Source organism: Elgaria multicarinata, chromosome 2, assembly GCF_023053635.1.
Source record: "Elgaria multicarinata webbii isolate HBS135686 ecotype San Diego chromosome 2, rElgMul1.1.pri, whole genome shotgun sequence".
NCBI lineage: Eukaryota > Metazoa > Chordata > Lepidosauria > Squamata > Anguidae > Elgaria > Elgaria multicarinata.
In genome coordinates this window covers 113896699-113917981 of record NC_086172.1, presented here as the reverse complement: position 1 = coordinate 113917981, position 21283 = coordinate 113896699, and the positions used below count along the sequence as shown (strand labels likewise).

Below are 21283 nucleotides of genomic sequence, written 5' to 3'. Positions count from 1 at the left end.
TTGTGTGCAATTATGTGCACAATCTACAGCAACTGTTTTTAGGACCTTTGCTCTAACCTTTTTTTTAGCAGCCACCGTGAATAACACTATTTGATTAGTTACATAAGGATCCATATCTACAAGTAGTTTATGCATCTGATCAACTAAAATACTATCAGACATTCCTCCCAGCAAAGTTACAAGAAATCATTTCCTAAAACTGGCACACAGTTTACAAATTGTACTACCATACATGACAAAAACCTCATTTTTTCCTATCCTGAAAACCTAAGAGCCATGTTGGATCAGACCAAGGTCCATCTAGTCCAGTGGCCAACCAGCTCCCCGAAGGAAACCCACCAGGACATGAGGGCAATAGCAGCCTCCCAGCCATGTTCCTTAGCAACTGGTGTACATAGCCTTACTGCCCCTGGTACTGCAGGTAGCACATAGCCATCAGGACTGGTAGCCATTGATAGCTTTATCTTCCATGAAATTGTCCAATCACCTTTTAAAGTCATCCAAAGCCATCCAGAATGAAAAGGGGGCATACAAATCACTTTAGTAATGTATACTGCTATGGTATTTATGCTGAGAGTTGGTTGCTCAAATACAGAAATGGCTTTACTCCTTTGCCCGGACTCACACACAAACACACTATGGGTTCAAGACTAACCATAATTAATTGGAACAGATGAATGGATGCTCTTTTTGTAAGCAAGCTTACAGAAAGGAAGTAGACAAGACAGATTTTCCGGATATCGTTCAGCAATATATATATATATATATATTATCAAGGAAGAATAACTGACTACATAACAACTACTCCCCTGTATATTCGTAACAAACCAAAGGAGAGGAATGAATCCAGGAAGAAGAAAAATCACACAAATATTCTAAATGTTGAGCATCCATAAGAAATAAGTATTCCTATTTTGAGAAATGCATCTATTTGCTTGCACTGCATTTTTTCAAAAGATCTATATTTATTCTGAAGGGCTATAAAGAATATGCCAACCTAAGTAAAGGAGAGGAGGTATTTGAGATTAAAGTGAGAAATTACCAGAGACAGTCTCCACTTAAAGTAAAGCGAGGTTTGTCTGTTTGTTTTTCTTGATAAATAGAAGTCAGTGTCTCCTTTTAATGGCAGGGCATTTCTGAGAATCACTTTTTAAAAGTTAGCAATTATTTAAGATACCAAAAATATTTGTCTGGGAAAATATAAACAAGTTAAAGCTATGATCATCTTATTTTTTTAGAAAGCCATTCCTACACGCCCACAGTTTCATGATTTGATACTATACTTCCCCCAAAACGATGTACTGTAAGTGTAATGATATTTTACGAAAAGAAGCTTGAATAAAGTGGGAGTGAAGCAACAATCAAAGCAAAAGTGCAGTGGGGGAGGCCTCGGATGCCAAAGATACACCATAAAGCAGTATATAATACTTGAAGTGAGGCTGGAGTGGGCAACGACAGTCAAGCTATCTCCAAATCTTTAAAAAATCAAGTTTCTGCAGGAACCAAGCCCACTGCCCTAGTCACACCAGTGACACTAATTTACTGAAGTTTCCATCTCTGCAAGGCTTCATTTTCCCATACCCCCCCACACAGCCAATGACCTAGATGAAAAACGACTGTGCCCATTTGGAAGCACATGTCCTGCTCTGTACTCAGAACAGTGGAAAATGTGTTTCTACTCCACCACCTACATCTCCAAGGAAAATCCAGGGCAGATATGTAATTACATTTCTCTGAAGGTGGAAAAAGCTATCCTTGGCTAGTCAGATTGAAGGATTCTAGGAACCTCTAAACCTGCATTAGTGATGTGTAAAAATCAGCAAAGGTCAAGTTTGCTGAAGTTCGCCAAACTGCATCTTGAAGCTCGTTCTAACTCAAGTCCATATCAGAATGTGACCCGTGTTTTTTTCTTTTTGCATGAAAATCTATGTACATTTTTATGTATATTTTTCCAAATGTATGCAACAATTGTTTGCATCTTTGAAATGTATACATTCTTCTCTCATTGACTGAAACGTATTCGTGCACATTGTTCAAAAGTACACTTTTTTCATGCACATTTTTATGGGTGCAATTTTTGGGTCCACAACTCACATTGTAAGTTTGGAAATGTACAGAGTTCAACTGCAGATTCCATCAAAGTCCATGTTCATCCTGGAAGGTGCAAACTGTTTAAACCCGGATCAAAAATGAACTGAAATGAATTTCTCATACATCCCTAACCTGCATGCACAGGTAGCTATAGAATCATGCCAGACATTGTTACAGCCAATGAAGGCAAACTTTCTGAAGGCAATCCTGCTAACTTCCAGTCAGCAAGAAAGAGTTCAAAACTAGCGAGTAAAGATGGGTAAATGTGGCACTTTCCAGTCGTTTGAACTAGAAATACTGATGTGCCTTCTTCAGTTTGACAAGTGCCAGTAGCTTATTTGCTACAACACTTGAATTAGAGGGGTGGAAGTGCTATGGGGTGATCTTGTCTCATCTCACTAGCATTAGAAAATGAAGGTTGGGCAATTCCATATCTGAAATAGTTTCATACTTGGTCACCACATGGAACCTCTGACTTTCCCCATAACTCTGCAAGCCTAAACCCTTCATTTAAGTTTGTGATAAATGGAGAAAAATTGAGATTCCATGTGGTGAGTGAATCAGTACACCCAATCAGGTTCCCACATGAAGCAGTTTTGAGCATGATTCCATTTCTAGTCACCGTTATGCAACCATCTTGGACATCTATGTTTGTAGGTTTTACTGATCAAGAGTCAGGGCATTATGCACATAATGGAGCACTTTGGAACAAGGAGACTTTCCCATTTACTTTCATGAAGGAAATTTTTCTTTATCATAACTGAGTTAACACTTGTTTAGAAGTAAGAATAATGCACTGGTACTAGAAATTGATAGGAAGCTCTAGAAATGAGTGACCCCATTCAGATGGCACACTAAGCCACGGTGATTAAGCATTTTGAGCTAAACATTATGGCTTCGTGTGTCATGTGAAAGGAAAGGAAAGGAACCCTCTCGTGCAAGCTGACTCCTAGAGGGACGCCTGCTTTCGCTGACGTTTTCTTGGCAGACTTGTAGCGGGGTGGTTTGCCATTACCTTCCCCAGTGTGTCATGTGAACCATGGCTTAATCTATCATGTGAACCATTCCTAACCATGGTGGCTACATAACCAGGGTTTAAACCGCTCACTAACCATATGCTGCACTAGGGTTAGCAGCCTAACCATGGCTTAGCGTGTTGTCCGAACAAGTCCACTATTTGCTGTACTAACCATAGCATAAAATAGGATAGCATAGGATTATTTATGGAATTATACATATCACTAGTTAGGAAAGCTCTTTAGACTTGTGAATAGGGCCTAATCTACACCAAGCAGGTTATCGTACTATAAAAGCAGTATGAAAGCGGTATATAAAAGGCAGGAGCCACACCAAGTAGAATATAGCAGCATGAAAGCGGTATGTGTCAATGGGTCCCAACAGCTCAGTGCACTTCAAAATCACTATAAAGTTGTAGTATGGCTCCTGCCTTTTATATACCGCTTTCATAGTGCAATATCTTGCTTGGTGTAGATTAGGCCTGGGTCTCCTTTTCATTACTCTTCTCACAAAATGCCATTACAAAAATGCAAGAGTATCTTTCCGGACAGGGAATGTTCTTCTATGCAATAATGAGTAGTTCCAAATATTTTGGTGAGCAATATAACAACTAATTGGATGTTCAAGAGTTACACAAATGATAATGTGGCATCTACATTTTCCTCCCTTTTCTTCTTTAAAATGCTCCACTTTTCTCATTCCTATGTACTAAGATCATTTCTTTAAGAACACCCACACTTTCCGTAGTGTGTTGGCTTTTTGCTTTCAATTGAGAGCTATAACTGCTATAGATCAAGTGAGCATACCTTAGCCTTTCTATAAACCCAATTCCTCAGAATAATCTTCATCTAGGAATAGATGGAATTTTCATTATAGAATACAATCTATAGTTAAAAATTAAAAGGTTATCAGATAAATTCACTTTCCTGAAATGAGAAATGAGCAAGTACCAGCTCTGAATTCATATTATTACCACCACCTAGTCAGTGGGATGTTTGCTGTTGAAATGATATAGCGTTTTTCCATTTTCAAGCACTCCCACCATCTCTAGAAGTCTGGTATAGAGGACAGTTCAGCGATCCCTGTACCGAATTGCATGTATGCAGTCTCCTGCAGAATGCACGGACCTATTGATTTGGGACATCAATCCACCACTTGTATTAAAAAAGGAATACAACTAGACATCTGGAACTGCCCCCTAGAGTTATGTACAAAGAACTCCCTTTTCAGAGAAGCATAGAATGAAGGGGCATTGATACAATGCTTATCAACCTATACAACTCTCCATATTCCTCTTTCAATTGTTTTTCCCCCCTAACCCAACATTTATTTATTTATTTATTTATTACCTGCCTCTCCCTCCGGATCGAGGCGGGGTACAACATAAATGCAAATGCCATAAAATACATATAATTAAAACATTTAAAACTAATACATTATTAAACGCAGCACATTATTAAAAGGCATCTTAAAATTCTCCGCTGTGGCACCCCGGTTGTGGAATGAGCTCCCCAGAGAGGTCCGCCTGGCGCCTACACTGTACTCCTTTCGTCGCCAGCTGAAGACCTTTTTATTCACTCAGTATTTTAACACTTAATTTTAACTTAAATTTAAATTATACTGTTTTAACTCTGTATTTTAACCTTATATCAATTTTGCTGCTTGGTTTTATCCTGGTTGTGCTTTTTATATTGTATTTTGTATTTGTATTTTTAACTTGTTGGTTGTTTTATGATGGTTTTAATTTTTGTGAACCGCCCAGAGAGCTTCGGCTATTGGGCGGTATAAAAATGTAATAAATAAAATAAAATAAAATAAATAAATTAAAACTAATACATTATTAAACGCAGCACATTATTAAAAGGCATCTTAAAATTCAACTGGGTAGGCCTGCCGGAAGAGATCAGTCTTTATAGCTTTCTTAAAATCCGGAAGACTGTTAAGTTGCACTAGTTCCTAATGCAACCATTTATTTATTTATTTATTTATTTATTTATTACATTTCTATACCGCCCAATAGCCGGAGCTCTCTGGGCGGTTCACAAAAATTAAAACCATTCATAATATAAAACAACAGTATAAAACCATAATATAAAATACAATAAAAAAGCTCAACCAGATAAAAACAGCAGCAATGCAAAATTACAAATTTAAAACACCATGTTAAAATGTATTTATAGATTGTTAAAATGTTGGGAGAATAAAACCATCAATAAACTAGGAACTAGAGGTTACTAAAATATTCATAGAAATGAATAGTTACACTCATTTCCAGACCAGGGAAAGTTCCAGACCAGGGAATTTCCCCTAACCATTCCAGAAATGAGCATTGCTTCTTGTTACCATTTTTTTCAGGAGCTGCTAGTTCTTGCTGTGCTACCATGAGGGGCCTTTTCATCTGGAGGTTTGCAGGACCGCAGATATACAACTCAATTCAGATGCAATGGCAATCCATGGTTTGCTATTATGCACAAAATCCAGGATTCTCAAATCATGGGATTCTGGTTTGCGACTAAACTATATATAAAGCTTCTATAATGCTCCCCTCATAGTTTGTGCTGGATCATACTCATCACCACAAACTATGGTTTGTCATTATATCTGAACCAAGTCATATTCTTTCACATATTTGGTTTTCCACACTATTTCAGTCAACTGTGATGTTTCCCAATCCCCAAGTAATCTCTTATCCTAGGATCTATTTTGACAGCAACAGTTGTGCAAGTACCCTCTTTCTTTGAGGAAAACACACATATAGAAGGAAAAGTGATTCAGAGATGAATTTATCTAGTTTGTCTGGAGAGCTAAATGGATTGAAATGCTAAACACCAAAGACTGCTATAGATAAAAAATGGATCATGCCCCATCTCCTGCCCTAAGAACTGGGAGCGCCTAACAATTTCTCTATGCATTATCCACATTTTCATGCAACAATAATCCAGGATTTTTCAGTATACCTGGCTGACTGTGAATGAGGTGTGTGCTGGTGGACACAGCCCATTCACTCCCATTTAGGTTGTTTCACTAGCACAGGTGGCTAAACAAACCCGGAACGGTTTGGTTAACATGCTGTCTTTACCAGGGTTCCTCACTTGCTGTTCCCAGGGTTTGTTCTTAGTTAACAAATCCTGGCTTATAAAGGGAACAATAAACCAGGGTTCCCAGTTTGAACATGCAACAACAACAAAAAGTCCTGATTTGTTTAGCCAATTGTGGAAGGGCAATGAACCAATGGACTGCATGTACCAACGCACAATTTATTCAGTTAGCCAGGATACAAGTTTCTGGGAAAGCAAATTGGCCCAGGTTTCCCAGATCCATGTGTGTTTAAAGATGATTATACATACATTTTGCCTCCACACGCTACGTTTTACTAATGGCGAGCGACATCAGTATAACAACATTTCCTTCAACCATCATAATATTCACCACCCTGAATAAGTGCAAAACCAGAAACTACCAGCATCTTTTTGGATTCATGTAGATAATGAGAGCCACTTTTCCTGTGGTTAAAGACAATCTACAAGAAGGGTGCAACATCACTCAGAAGGAACCAACAATCTTTCACTTTGACTCATGTATTGTCTCCTTTCCAGTTTGAAAATTATGGTTGCTCTGCAGACTAAGCAAATTTCAGAAAGCGGTGCCAAACTCCTGGAAAGGCTTATTAAATGAGATTTCCACTCACTGTTTCAAAGCCACAAACAGAAATGCATGCTAATGCATACTAGGAATATGTGAGTTAATATCTTATCTAATGTTCATTCCACATAAAATTGTCACAAATGCATGCTTGAGTTGATGTTCTCATCTCACTACCATTTCGTTCTTTTCCAAAAAGGTGGGTATGGGGAAAGTACCATCATCACAGCATGAATCCCTAGTGAGCAAGTTGAGTCAAAGGAAATTTTCCTCATAGGAATGCCCACTTCTGGCATACCAAGCCTATTGTTCCCTCTCACCTTTCTGAGAGTGACACAAGGAGCCACTCTGAGAAGGAACAGTAACGTATTTACTTATTTATTTGATTTATCCCCACCCTTCCACCAAAGAAATGGTGTTCAAGGCAGATAACAATAAAAAGAACCAAAACTGAATATTAGTTAAAACAATCATAAAATAAAAAATTATAAAAACACCATTAAAAGAGCACAAACAGCACCCAACCCAACAGACCAGCTTAGATGCCAAAGGCCTACTTGGATTAAAAAAAAGACCTTTTGTTTCATTTATTATATTTCAATGCCACCCTATAGCTGAAGCTCTCTAGGTGGTTCACAAAAATTAAAAACCATTAAAATACATTATATCAAGTATAAAACCATTCACATAAGGATATAAAACACAACAACATATATCTAAAACAATTTAAAACCAGAGACAATGCAGGGCCTCATCAAAAGACCCATTATATGCTGCCAAATGCCTGCCAACGGAAGAACAGCAGGGAGGGAGCAAACCTGGGAGAAGCCACCAAGTTCTAAAGCCTGGGAGCAGCTACCGAGAAGGCCCTTTCTCACTTCCCCACCAAACACGCTTCTGATGGTGGCAGGGCCAAGAAAAGGGCCTCCTCCTAAAATATTAAAACCCAGGAAGCCTCATACAGGAGAAGGAGGTCTTTCAGATAACCTGGTCCAAGCTCTATAGGGCTTTATAGATCATAACCTATAGAACAGCAAGCATCTCAAAGTACTTCCTTTTGCAGAGAAGTTTTTTTCTTTAGAGCTAACATAGTTGGTTTGATGGTGTGGTGTAGTGGCCAGTGTGATGTAGTGGCTAAGGTGTTGGGCTAGGAGTTGGGAGATCCGGGTTCTAGTCCCCACTTGGCCATGGAAATCCACTGGATGACTTTGGGCCAATCACAAACTATCAGCCCAACCTACCTCAGATGGGTTGTTGTTGCGAGGATAAAATGGAGAGGAGGATTATGTACACCGCCTTGGGTTCATTGGAGGGATATAAATGCAATAATAAAATAAATAAATAAATAGATAGGTAGATCACCTTGCTAGTCATGCCACTGTGTTGATTAGCAGCAACTTGGATGGGTCATCAGCCAAGATAAACAAGGTTTACTTCTGAACTGAATTGTCTACCCTTATATTAGCCTTTGGTACCACACAAACAATGCTATTCATAAAACTATGCAGCTCTTTGTTCAAATTCCAAGGTATTTCATAGAAGAGATCACTATGTGCAGAGCCACATGTGCAGAAGGAATCCATCCAATTTGCTTACATGGCAGCAGTAAGCAGCAAAGCTAGCTTCAAAAGAACAAGCCAAAAGATAAAAAGAGCACAAGTTTGGAATGCTTTAAATCTTCCCTTAAAGGAAAAGATGTTACCTGGAAGTAGTCTGTGATGAAGGATCCAAGTTCACTCTTCAACAGCCGCCTGAAAAGAAGTGGATCATGTATTATGAAAATGAATACTTTTGATCCAGTGGAGACTGATGGAGTGCAAAACTAAAGAAAATTACTTCAAAATCTCTTGCAAACCTTATGAGTAAACTGTGCTTTAATCCTAGCTAAGTAGGTACAGGATTGCAACCCAAGCCTCTGTATTTCCTAAATCGCTCCAAGAACACTCCAAATAGAATCAGTTATATCACAATTCTATGCTTTGCTTACGAGAAAATAATGTTCAGGATGGGACATAAGGCGTGCTGTACTATTACAGGATCACAAACCATGGCAGATTAATACATCCCCTCAAGTAAACTTATTACATCACTAGATACACAACACACAGAGAAAGATATGCCTCGTCTATGACCTGCTGGTTGAAGAACATATTCTGTAGGTTTTACCTCAGCTGCTGCGTGGCCCCCACCACAGCTTCTTGTGGCGTTGAGATTATGTTTCGAAGTCACTTTTCTTCTTGCAGCACACAGTGGTCTATTTTGTCCATGTTGATCCAACACATAAAAGGGATGTGAGGGATGCATTTTGGTGCTAAATTCCCATATTAGAGAGCTCGACAAGTTATAAGCAGCCATTCCCTAGCCATTGGTCATTGTTTTTCTCTTTGCCACTTGCTTTTTTTCCCTCCTTTTTTAAAAAAATACCAAACTATTAACTGGGATGATAAAGCTCCTAGATGGACAAGAGAACTAAAGAATGACAATTATCTTCATAGCACTAGTTGGTCAAGGCCTCCCAGCCATTTTCCTTCATGTACTCACGATACATATTTAGGTTCTTATACTCACTACTAGCAAATCTCAACAAACTTACCAGTCACCATTCCAAAACAAACTTTACTATGCCATAGGTTTTCATGGAGCGGAGCACACCTCATTCAGATGTGTCAAGGGAGCTTCAGTCCATGAAAGTTTATGTCATAACAACATTTGTTAGGTGCCTCTTGGTTATTTTTGCTGCCGTGGACCAAAGCTGCTACTCCTCTGGAAATCATTCCAAAATAATAGCTTAGTCCGCTGCTGGTCAAATGAACTTGGGCCTTTTTCGCCCATATACTTCATCTTAAACTTCAGTCACGGCAATTACACAACTGGAGAAACACATTTTGCCAACACAGAAAGTACACAAAAATGTATTTTAAACTGTAAGAGGAAATGGTATACAACTTTCCTTTCCAAGACTACATTTGAAGCATGCGTTAAGAAGAAAACAGCTCGGGGAGATGGGGGTGAATCTGATTTGAGCAGAAGCTCATAAAGCAATTTGTCAAAGCATGCAGAAGCGGTCATCTTATTCAGGTGATATAAAAAGCAGTGAACAGAATTTTACGAAGCCTTCATTTTTAAATCAAGATCTTGTGGGAGGAATTCCATGCTTTATAGTTTATAGATTTGTTTTCAAGTAGGACAAAAAGGGCAAAAAAAGCTTTATGCTACCACAGAAAATGTTAGAACTATTCCTAACTTAGAGCACAATTTAGCTTAACTTCAGCAGCATCATGCAACACACTGATAACCTTTTGTCGAAGCATCTTGGCTTCCCCTGTGTTGATAACGTTCAAGCCAAGTTCATAGAGTTGGGTGGGGAGAAGCCATCGAGGAGAGAAAGGAAAAAGAGGTCACCTTTTATGGTTACTGAGGTTGGGGGTAGCATTTTAAAAGCCACGAACAAACAAACCAAAGTTTGTTCCCATTTTCTAGAGCAAACTCTTGCCCACTTTAGTCTCCATGCTAGGAAATTAATCTTTTTATACAAATATGTCAGACAAAGGTTTGTTTAAATAATCTTAGTATTCGATTGGTTTGAGATTTTGCATAATTGTAGACCTCATCAGATAGATTGTGGATGTCAAGTGTCAAATTATTAGCTCAATGGGCGTCATTTTTATAAGCAGTAGAATAAGCAGTTGATAATAGCGGAACCTATTTTGCGACTCACCTTAACTAAAGGGACACTTCCATGCCGTTTTAATAAAGCAGAATAGTTTCTATGAACCTATACAAAGCAGAGCGCAGACTGCCACTGGTAACCTAGCCCATTTGGCTTACAATGTGGATCAGCTTCCTAGCATTGAACATATTTCCATACAGTGTGGTAGGGGTACAGTGGGTCATACCAGGTCCAAAGGAGCCTGATAAGGCTCCAGGACATATATTTGATAGCTATGTTCTAAATTTTATAGCAAGTGGGTGAAGAATTTGCTCCAAGGGTGTTGCTATCAGAAACAGAGAGATGCTGACCTCTATGATCCATTAATATGGGAAGAGCCATGCTGGATGAGATCAGTATTCTGTTCACACAGTGGAAAACCCACAAGCAGGGCATGAATGCTGTAGTATTCTCCCTCTGAGCAGAGCCCAGTCAGCTCCTTGGTATACATCTGAGCTGAGGGCGATGAAGCAAGAGGGGAGACGGCTAGAACGCAGGTGGAGGAAAACTCGTGCTGGGTCTGATCGAACACGGGCTAGAGCTCACTATCGAGCCTACTCTGTGGCGGTGAGGGTGGCAAAGAGGCAGTTCTTTTCCACCAGCATTGCGTCTTCTCGGTGTCGTCCGGCGGAGCTTTTCCGAGTGGTTCGTGGCCTGTTACACTCTGGGCCAGGGCGTGAGATAGTTGAACCCTCGGTAGCACGCTGTGACGAGTTTGCACGGCACTTTGAAGATAAAGTCGCTCAGATTCGTCATGAATTGGACACCACACTTAATGCAGCACCACTAGTAGAGGCGTTCAGAGCGCCGTCCGGCTCAGTTTTATTGGATGAGTTTCAGTTATTGAGGCCCGAGGATGTGGACAAGGTGCTTGGCCAAGTCTGGTCGACCACCTGTGTGCTTGCCCCTTGCCCCTCGTGGCTCATTACATCAAATAAGGAGGGGATCGCCGGCTGGGTCCAGGAGGTTGTAAATGCCTCCTTGAGAGAGGGAGTGGTGCCAGCCTCTTTAAAAGAGGCGGTAATTAGACCACTCCTGAAGAAGCCTAATCTGGACCCGGAAGATGTAAACAACTACAGGCCGGTGGCTAATATCCCTTTCCTGGGCAAGGTGCTTGAGCGGGTGGTTGCAGGACAACTCCAGGCACTCTTGAATGAAACGGATTATCTAGATCCATTTCAATCGGGTTTCAGGCCTGGTTTTGGAACGGAAACTGCCTTGGTCGCCCTGTGGGATGACCTCTGTCGGGAGAGAGACAGGGGGAGTGCGAACCTGTTGGTTCTCCTGGACCTCTCAGCGGCCTTCGATACCATCGACCATGGTATCCTTCTGGATAGGTTGTCTGAACTGGGAGTTGGAGGTACTGCGTTGCAGTGGTTCCGCTCCTACTTGGATGGCCGATTCCAGAAGGTGGTGCTGGGGGATTATTGCTCTGTGCCGTGGCTCCTAAGCCATGGGGTTCCGCAGGGCTCTATTTTATCCCCTATGCTGTTTAACATATACATGAAGCCGCTGGGGGAGGTTATCCGGAGATGTGGACTGAGGTGTCATCAATATGCGGATGACACCCAGCTCTACCTTTCCTTTTCATCAAACCCAGGTGAGGCAGTGACTGTTCTGAACCAGTGCCTGGGCACGGTAATGGACTGGATGAGGGCTAACAAACTGAGACTCAATCCAGACAAGACGGAGGTACTGTTAGCGGGTGGTTCATTTGTCCGGCGAGGTGATGTTTGCCCTGTCCTGGACGGGGTTGCACTCTCCCTAAAGGATCGGGTCCGTAGTTTGGGGGTGCTCTTCGATCCAGAACTGTCACTTGAGGCACAGGTGAACTCAGTGGCAAAGAGCACCTTTTATCAGCTTAGGCTGATATACCAACTGCGCCCTTATCTGGACAGTGATAGCCTAGCTACAGTTATCCATGCTCTGATAACCTCTCGTTTGGATTACTGCAATGCGTTATACGTGGGGCTGCCTTTGAAAACGGTCCGGAAGCTTCAGCTGGTACAAAACAGGGCAGCCCGTTTACTAACAGGGACTGGCTGGCGAGATCACATTACGCCAGTCCTTTTACAACTTCATTGGCTGCCAGTCCAGGTCCGGGCCCGATTCAAAGTGCTGGTATTGACATTTAAAGCCCTAAACGGTTTGGGGCCAGGTTATTTGAAGGAACGCCTCCTCCCATATGTACCTACCCGGACCTTAAGATCATCTACAGGGGCCCTTCTCCGTGAGCCCCTGCCAAAGGAAGTGAGGCAGGTGGCTACTAGGAGGAGGGCTTTCTCCGCTGTGGCACCCCGGTTGTGGAATGAGCTCCCCAGAGAGGTCCGCCTGGCGCCTACACTGTACTCCTTTCGTCGCCAGCTGAAGACCTTTTTATTCACTCAGTATTTTAACACTTAATTTTAACTTAAATTTAAATTATACTGTTTTAACTCTGTATTTTAACCTTATATCAATTTTGCTGCGTGGTTTTATCCTGGTTGTGCTTTTTATATTGTATTTTGTATTTGTATTTTTAACTTGTTGGTTGTTTTATGATGATTTTAATTTTTGTGAACCGCCCAGAGAGCTTCGGCTATTGGGCGGTATAAAAATGTAATAAATAAATAAATAAATAAATAAATAGTATCCTTCCACCCCAATACCCCAGCAACTGGTGTAAATAGGCGTACTGCCTCTGATTCTGGACATAGCATACAGCCATCAGGACATACAGCCATTGATAGCCTTATCCTCCAGGTATTTATCTAACCCCCTTTTAAAACCATCCATGACTACATATTGTGATAGCGAATTCCATAGTTTAACTATGAACTGTGCGAAGAAGTACTTTGTGAACAAGTACTCACTGGGACACCTAGCTATGCTCACATAAAACCTGTGTTAAAAGAACTGCGCTAGCTGCCTATTAGCTAACAAGCTACATACAAGGTTATGTTATTATCCGAGAAACCTTAAAAAAACTTGGGACCAGCATATCTAGCAGACCGCCTTCCTTTATACACACTCAGACGACACTTATGGTCTTCAGAGGAGATCTTGTTAGTCTTTCCGAAACGAACGTAATGTCACCATGAAGAACCTCGAAGGCAGACCTTCTCTGTAGCAGCACCCACCATGTGGGAAACCCTCCCTCATGCAGTTTGGGAAGCGGAAAATGTATTTATTTATTTATTTATTTATTTATTACATTTTTATACCGCCCAATAGCCGAAGCTCTAAACTCCTCCTGAAAACATAACTTTTCACAGACATTCCCTGGGCTGTAACTTATTTTGTTGTTGTTTTTAAAATGACATTTTTAACTTTTAAAGTTTATATTATGTTTTAACTTGCTGTATTTTATGGTTTTAATTGTGAACTCCCCAGAGAACTCTGGCTACTGGGCAGTATAAAAATGTAATTTATTCATTAATAAATGAATAAATAAAATTTTAGCTTTTTTGAATCTCCCACCCATCAGCTTCAAGGGATGACTCTGGGAATCCAGTGTTATGAGAAAGGGAGAAAAATGCCTCCCTACCCACATTCTCCACACTATGCAACATTTTGTACTCCTCTAGCATGTCTCCTCTTACTTGCCTTTTTTCTAAGCTGTTAGTATGTCGTACGAACAGGGTCATTTTATTTTTTCCTCATAAGGGAGTTGCTCAAGCCCTTTGATCATTTCATTCTTTCTGCACTTTTTTCAACTGTACAATATCCTTTTCTAGGTGTTGTGACCAGAACTGTACACAGCATTCCAATAACTTCTCTGGAGCTGAAGGCTATCCATGGCTACTAGTCATGATAGCATTGTGCTACCTCCAGTATCATAAGCTTTATGCCTATTTACACCAGTTGCTGGAGAACATGGGTGGGAGTGTGCTGTAGCACTCGTGTCCTGCTTGTGGCTTCCTGGCCGACAGCTGGTTGGCGACTGTGTGAACAGAATGCTGGACTAGATGAACCCTTGGTCCGACCCAGCATGGCTCTTATGTTCTACACAAGGCTGTTAATCCGCTATGTCTACTTTTGGTTCATCGCAGAATTGAGAGCCAAGCACTACATGAGCATTTCCTTTCCTGCTTTTCCACTGTATAACCTGTAAGTTAGTGCTGTGCTGACTCCTGCCCGCTATTTTCGGGAAATTTTCTCTCCCTGCAAAAGAGGGATTTTTGGTTTTTTCCCCTTTTGCAGGGAGGGAAAGAATTTTCTCTTTGGTTGTTAAGAGATCTTCTTTCTATTTTTAAATTTAAAACAAAAAACAAAAAAAACACCCCCAGCAATTGGAGGAGCCTGGCAGTTCTTCCAGAATGCCTATTAGAGACCATGTGACCTTGCCTTCTCCAATAGGCATCCAGTAAGAACTCCTGGGCTTCTGCAAGTGCCAACAGTATTTTTAAATAAATAAAAAAAGTAGAAAGAAGGTGCAGATACTGATCCATAATAGGGCTTCTCCATTTATTCCATGATTGCTACATTTGCTCAGAAGACTTTTGTATGGGACTTTGTAAAAAGGCAATTCCAGTAAACAGTGTCTACTGGTTCACCTCCGTCCACGTGTTTACTGACACTCTCAAATAATTCTAAAACATTAGTGAGTCAGGACTTACCACTGTGGAAGCCATGGCCACAGCTAGACCTAAAGTTTATCCTGGGATCATCCAGGGTTCGCCCCTGCCTGAGCACTGGATCCCCTGTGTGTCACCTAGATTAACAGGTTTGACCCCTGGACGATCCAGGGATAAACCTTAGGTCTAGCTATGACCAATGTTGATTCTTTTTCACCAGGGTTTATCCTTCTATATGCTTACTAATTTTATATGTAATACTGCTTTCAACCAATTTAAGTTAACCAGCCTGTAATTTCCTGGTTCCTCCCAGATCCCTTTTTAAAAATTGGCATTATGTTGGACTAGTACAGCCCTCTGGTACAGAGACTGATCTGAGGGATATTGAATATTTTGGTTAGAAGATCAGCAATTTCATACTTTGCTTCTTCAAGAACTCTAGGATGCATACCATCTGGGCCTGGTGATTTATTAGCTTTCAATTAGCAAATTATGGCCTAGAACTTCATCTTTTGTCACACAAGTATCTGTCCTAAATTTTCTGTAGTGAAGACAGATGAAAATAATTCATTCAGCTTCTCTGCAATCTCCTTATCCTCCTTTAGTACTCCTTTAACTCCATTGCCAATGGTCCAACTGCCTCCTTGGCTGTTTTCATGCTTCTGATATATTTAAAGAATTCTTTATTGTTGCCCTTGATGTTGTTAGCTATAGGCTCCTCAAAATGATTTTTTGCATTACTGCTGGAGCCATAAATCATCAATTCACAGCAACTAGGATAAGGCTTTAATCCGACTCTCCATTTTCCTATGTAGAATCATTTTGTATATGACAATCCTTATGGTTACTGCACTTTTGTATTGATTTGTCACCACGATGCCATGCATCAATTATATTGTAAGCCACTTTGAATGTGCCAATAACACAAGGGCAGGTTATGAATCTAATAAAGAAATTAACAGTTACATGCACACATCTCAGAGCTGCACCACCTGTTCTGCATCAAGCAGGCTATTCCATCCAGCAGAGTAAGAGCAACATACCTGACATTTTCATTGAGGGTGTAGAGTTCATTGTTCTGTAAGCCTCCCCCTTTGAATACATTGATCACCGCTGTTTGGACACTGCCAAATAGAAGCAAGACAGTTAGGGCTGCCATAAATAATGAACATCGGTATGATTTACACCAAGCAATAAAACTGTAGTCAAGAACCATGTAATATATCAGTAAGGAGAGAAGGAGATTAATTGTCCTTAAATTGCTTCTGCTTTTTTCTTCCTCTCTGGAATGATCAGACTTGTTTGCCTATGGCTGCCAATAAGTAACAGAACAGAAAACACAGCTTATACACATGCCAAGGGACTAATACACACACAGAGAGAAGTTATAACCTGCTCCCACTCTGCAGCTCCTATTCAGAGATGTTACATGACATCGTCTTGTTGAGCAGCAAGAATCATATTGGAAATTTCTGCCATCATGTTTCCAAACTTAGCCTTGCAACTATGAAGGCTAGAAATTTAAAATGACAGGATTCACTGCACATCACAATAGGGCACTAGCTAAAAGATATATTCTGCATGGCCCTCAAATTTCCGCAAATTTCCTACTCCTGCAGTACTGCATACTCAGTCAAAGTAAAGCTATTCTAATAAGGGGGGGGGTCCCCAAGAAAAGTTGGGAAATGTCCTCTAAAATAAGTGAGGAAGATGAGGAACAGACCACTGAAATCAGGAGGACAAGACATTTTTTCCAAAATTCAGAAACAGACTTAGTGGCACCAATCCTATGTGTGCATCTATTTACACTAGGGTTGGACAACTTGCGGCCCTCCGGATGTTTTGGCTTACAGATACATGTGCATTCAGATGTGTGAAAGAGCCCAACAATGTGAAGAGGCTAATACAAGGCAGCTTTGTGGATCTACATGGTTGGGCTCACCTGTTCCATGCGGAGTTAGAGCTAAGCTGCAGAGATTGCCGAGAAGCCAGGAACCGCGGCAAGTCACTCAGCACTGGAGAGCTCATGAAACGTGGCCGGGGCCTCCGGAAGGAGCCCATCTTCTGAAAGGGGAAAGCAGGAGCTGAAGCTACAGTGGAATCCTTGGTCATCAGTTTAGATGGAAAGGGCCCAGGAAATGGTTTCATGAGGGGCACGGGGACAATAGGAGATGCCTTTGTGCCCTTCAGAATTAGAATTCACCCTGTAGCAAGAGAAAAAGAAATAGGTCAGCAAAAGCGTACTGTATATAAAATATATGATTTTATTAAGACATTTGTATCCAGCCCTATCACTGGGATTTCAGAGTGGCCGTTATGATGCAATTATATAGATGGACCTTCATTCTGTTGCATCTACTGGTAGTGCAACAGACTTGCAATGCCAAGCAGTCCGTGTAGTTCAAAGTATCATGCGAAAATCACTTTGCATTAAAACACGTCAGGCTACTTTGAAATATAAGAACTAGAAACATCATATCTCTGCCCTCCTTACAGGCTATACTAAGTCACCAATAAAAAACATGTAAAGAAAGAAAATAGAAAAAGGGTGGAGGAAGGGAAATTCCACACAAAACTGAGAACTATACAATCTATTTGCTCAAAGGATTTTTATCCGGACTGAGGTGATCTTCTTCTCCCTGAGTAGTTTTCTTTTCTTTAAATGGATGCCTTACAGTGCAAGGAGTCTCCACCAACCAGAGACAGTTCCTTCCCTCCCATTTGCAACCTCACAACACAGCCCAAGTTGGTTGAGGGGCGGGGCTGCCCCAAAGCCTCTACGGGGAAGGGAGACTCAGGAGACAACTTGGGGTGGGAAAGATCTATTGCGCAAGCAGCCTTTCCTCTTGCACAACTTTTGGATCCAACCCAGAACGATGGAAAGTTGCCCACTTTCGATCAGCTGCTCCAGGCTGAGCACATGAAGAAGAAAAAAAAGTCATTTCACATTTATGTGTTGTTGTTTTTCAAACTGTACCTTTGCAAAAGCCAAAACCATTTGACACCAATGAGATAAGACTTCACTTTGCAATGCAAAGGTCCTGACCGTTGTTGCCAGTGGAAATTTCCTCTGCAGTCAGGACACATGCCTCTCCTGCTGGCAGTTCACATTGTCACGATGCCAAAGGGGATTTATTGTGTCACCCAGTCTGGTTTTGTTTTGCCTTATAAATTTAGCAATGGGTCAGAGCTAGACAATTGGCATTTTAGTTTTCTGCATGTTTATTTAAAAAGCAACAGCAGCAGGAAGCAACTGAAAGTCAGGCAGAGAGCTCGCCAGCATAGTCCGGAGGGGTGGTGGTGTAGTGCTGTGATTCAGATCAAGAGGTGAAGTCCCTGGTTCATATCTTAGCCCAGGAGGAACTCAAACTGGCCTTAGGGAAGCCACTCACTTTCAGCTTCTGTCTTACCACTGCTCCATCTGCAACATGCAGACAATGCTGGCCTATCTTGCTTGGTTGCTGTAGGTATAATTGAGCTAAATAAATGCATAGCACTTGGCTACTGTATTTATATAGCATTTTTATTCCATTAAAACCCAGGCCATATTACAGTCAAACATATGTATACGTTTGATACTTCAGTACCGATGGAGACTTTTTACTTTTTTGAAGAACTCCCTGCCTGTGTGGGAGGAGAATGGTGTGCAGAGGAGGTTTAACCCTCCCCTACCAGAGTACTGTGGTCCTGATCTGCTTGGGCTTACACTAGAGTAAAAGACAACCCTCATCTACACACTATACAATTTGTGTATTGTAACATTTGGCTTCAAGGGGCAGCAGACTTGAATGTTGGTTTTAGAACTAGTTGCAAAGCCCTGCTCAGCCACTAGCATGGCCATAAACTCTTTGCTAATTCTGAGAAAACCGGAATTATACCGCATCGTGAATGATGAGATGATGAGCTCCTTCAGATGGGGGAAAATCCCAGTGCTTTACTGTGGCCTTGCTTCCTGATTCTCTTCATTTGCAACAAGCCGTAATTACACGAGGAAGACAGCAGTGACCACGTGGCTTGTACAGCTTCAATGCAGTTGAATGGGACGGCACCCTCTAGTGGGCATTATTTAGTGCAACTTTGCCTGCCCAAATATCGATATATCCCAGAAGAGTCGGGTTTTCTGAAACCAGAAAATGGAGCAGGAAACACACAGGAGGCTGACGGCATCGTCAGAATGACCAGTGAACATCCATGAGTGGCCAGTCACAACAGTGCTACAAAACATTTAAGCATTTGCAGAATACTTCAGAGCCACTCTGAATTACCTAGTTCCACAGAGCTTTGATTTCCCACACACTCAATGACAACAGTATTTCCTTTCACAGTATTGAGTTCATCTTACTCAAAGTTCCCAGGCTCCGTCCTGAATGCTGCTCTATCTACAAAGGCATTGCTTAGTCATTTGCTGGCCATGCCCATTCCACTTATGCTCTAATGTGTTATTTAGAAAGAGGTATTATACTTTGTGGTTGAGAGTCATGATTATAGTAATAGGGTTTTCTGGAACCTTCTTGGCATCCTGGCACTTTTGGCTACCAGGAATTTACAGCATATAACAGAACATTGGGCAATTTGCATTTGACTGTTTGCTGCAAAAGAGTAAGGAATCGATGTTCCTAAAGACACACACTTTAGTGAAAGGCCATTTCCACCACTGATTTTCAAATGTTCCCTCAAGTCAGCTGAATTTCTTCCTGCAACCACAATAGCACTCATGAAAACAGCCAAGCGGTGGAGCCTGAAGTCTATTTGTCACAGGAGGATACATTTCTCCAGTTGGCACTTTGTCCAGTTGGCCTCATCCAAGTTTCTTTTGCCCTTAAGATATTACATTTTAATTGAGCAAATTATTAGACATGTCACATCAACTCATTCACTCTGGGAGAGGTTATGATTTAATAACAATAAAAAAGTATTTCAAAAGAATTCTATAGACCAGCAGTTGTGTGCATTCAGTTAATTCAAGCCCCACAGCAGCCTCTTGCTTACCCATGCTGTCCTTGTGGTCAGTTGCAAGAATCCATACATAGAGCTTTTCTACATGAAGCTGTTAATCCACTGAATCTACTTTCGGTTTCATCACAGAATTGGAATCGGTGCACTACAGAAAGAGCATTTCCTTCCCTGCTTTTCCATTACAAAACCCCTATGTGGCACTGTGAGATAGCAGACTAGCACAAATACACAAGTGAAAAAGTGGTTGCTTTTACTTTTACAATTAAATGCTGCATTTTCCCTGCTCTAAAAAAAAACTCCCTGAAAGTGCTGGTTAGTCACAGAAGTGAAAGTAAAGGGTCAGAATGTCATCTAAAGAACCAGTAAACAACTATGAGTAGGGAATGATGAGCACATGATAAATGCCCTATGTAGAAAAGCCCATATTTAGTAAGCATACAAAGCTCATGCATTCCCATTCATACAAACATAGTAGTTATCAGGGGATAGGCGAACATGCTTTTCAAATTAAAAACCCCCACGTTTTTAAAAAAAGATCCATAGTAGTTATTCCCTAGCTTTCTTTAATAGAATTTACTCCTTTTACTAGCATATGGTTATCCCTCCTTCCTTTCTGCTGACTCAAATTTGTTCATGGGGCAATTTGTTAGGAAACCTGGACACAAAGAATCATGCAACAGTACCGAAGACTAAAATAGCCTCCCAACTCCTATGCAGCCTTCCCCAACCTGGTGCCCTCCAGATGTTTTGGACTGTAAGTCACAGTATCCCTGATTGGGGAATATGGGAGGGCCCCATCATCTGGAGGGCCCCAGGTTGGGGAAGGCTATGCATAATGCAGTAGCTCCCTTTGCACTTAGGATAATCATTGCAAGAGGAGGAACTAGGAGGAACAGAGAAAGTTCTTCCCTTTCACCCAAAAACACACACACAAAAACAGAATTATAAATAGTGTGACTTCCTGGGTATGAAGTGTTTGGTCTGGGTGTTTTGTTTTTTATATTATTTTTAAAAAAAACATTTAGGTCTTGTTATTGGTTTGTGTGCCTTTTTCTATTGTTATGCATATAGCACTAGTACACGTGAGATATTACAGAGTTCCACAGGCAAAACGTAAGTATCGGATTATTACAATGTCTGTGCACCAAGGACAAGCAAGTCCTAGGTTGCAAACTGAGACTACAACTCTCAAATGCAAAAGCAAGATGCATTTCTGCCTCTAGGTGGCACTGCCATTGAAGCAGAGACTGAAACTAATAGTGATAGCTATAGGTCAGAAAATGAGTCTGATTAAATTTCATGCATATTCATT

General features: G+C 41.0%; 1 protein-coding gene across 1 annotated transcript in view; it reads right to left on the bottom strand.

Annotated features, from left to right (window-relative positions):
• PRR5L (proline rich 5 like) overlaps window positions 1–21283 on the bottom strand; it is a 76215-nt gene that overhangs the window by 31865 nt on the left and 23067 nt on the right. The window contains exons 2-4 of the mRNA XM_063117427.1: window positions 16958–17219; window positions 16059–16139; window positions 8453–8501 (exon numbers count right to left, since the gene is read on the bottom strand). Of these exons, the coding sequence (XP_062973497.1) occupies window positions 8453–8501; window positions 16059–16139; window positions 16958–17163 (336 nt within the window). The 5' untranslated portion in view covers window positions 17164–17219. The remainder of the gene's footprint in view (window positions 1–8452; window positions 8502–16058; window positions 16140–16957; window positions 17220–21283) is intronic.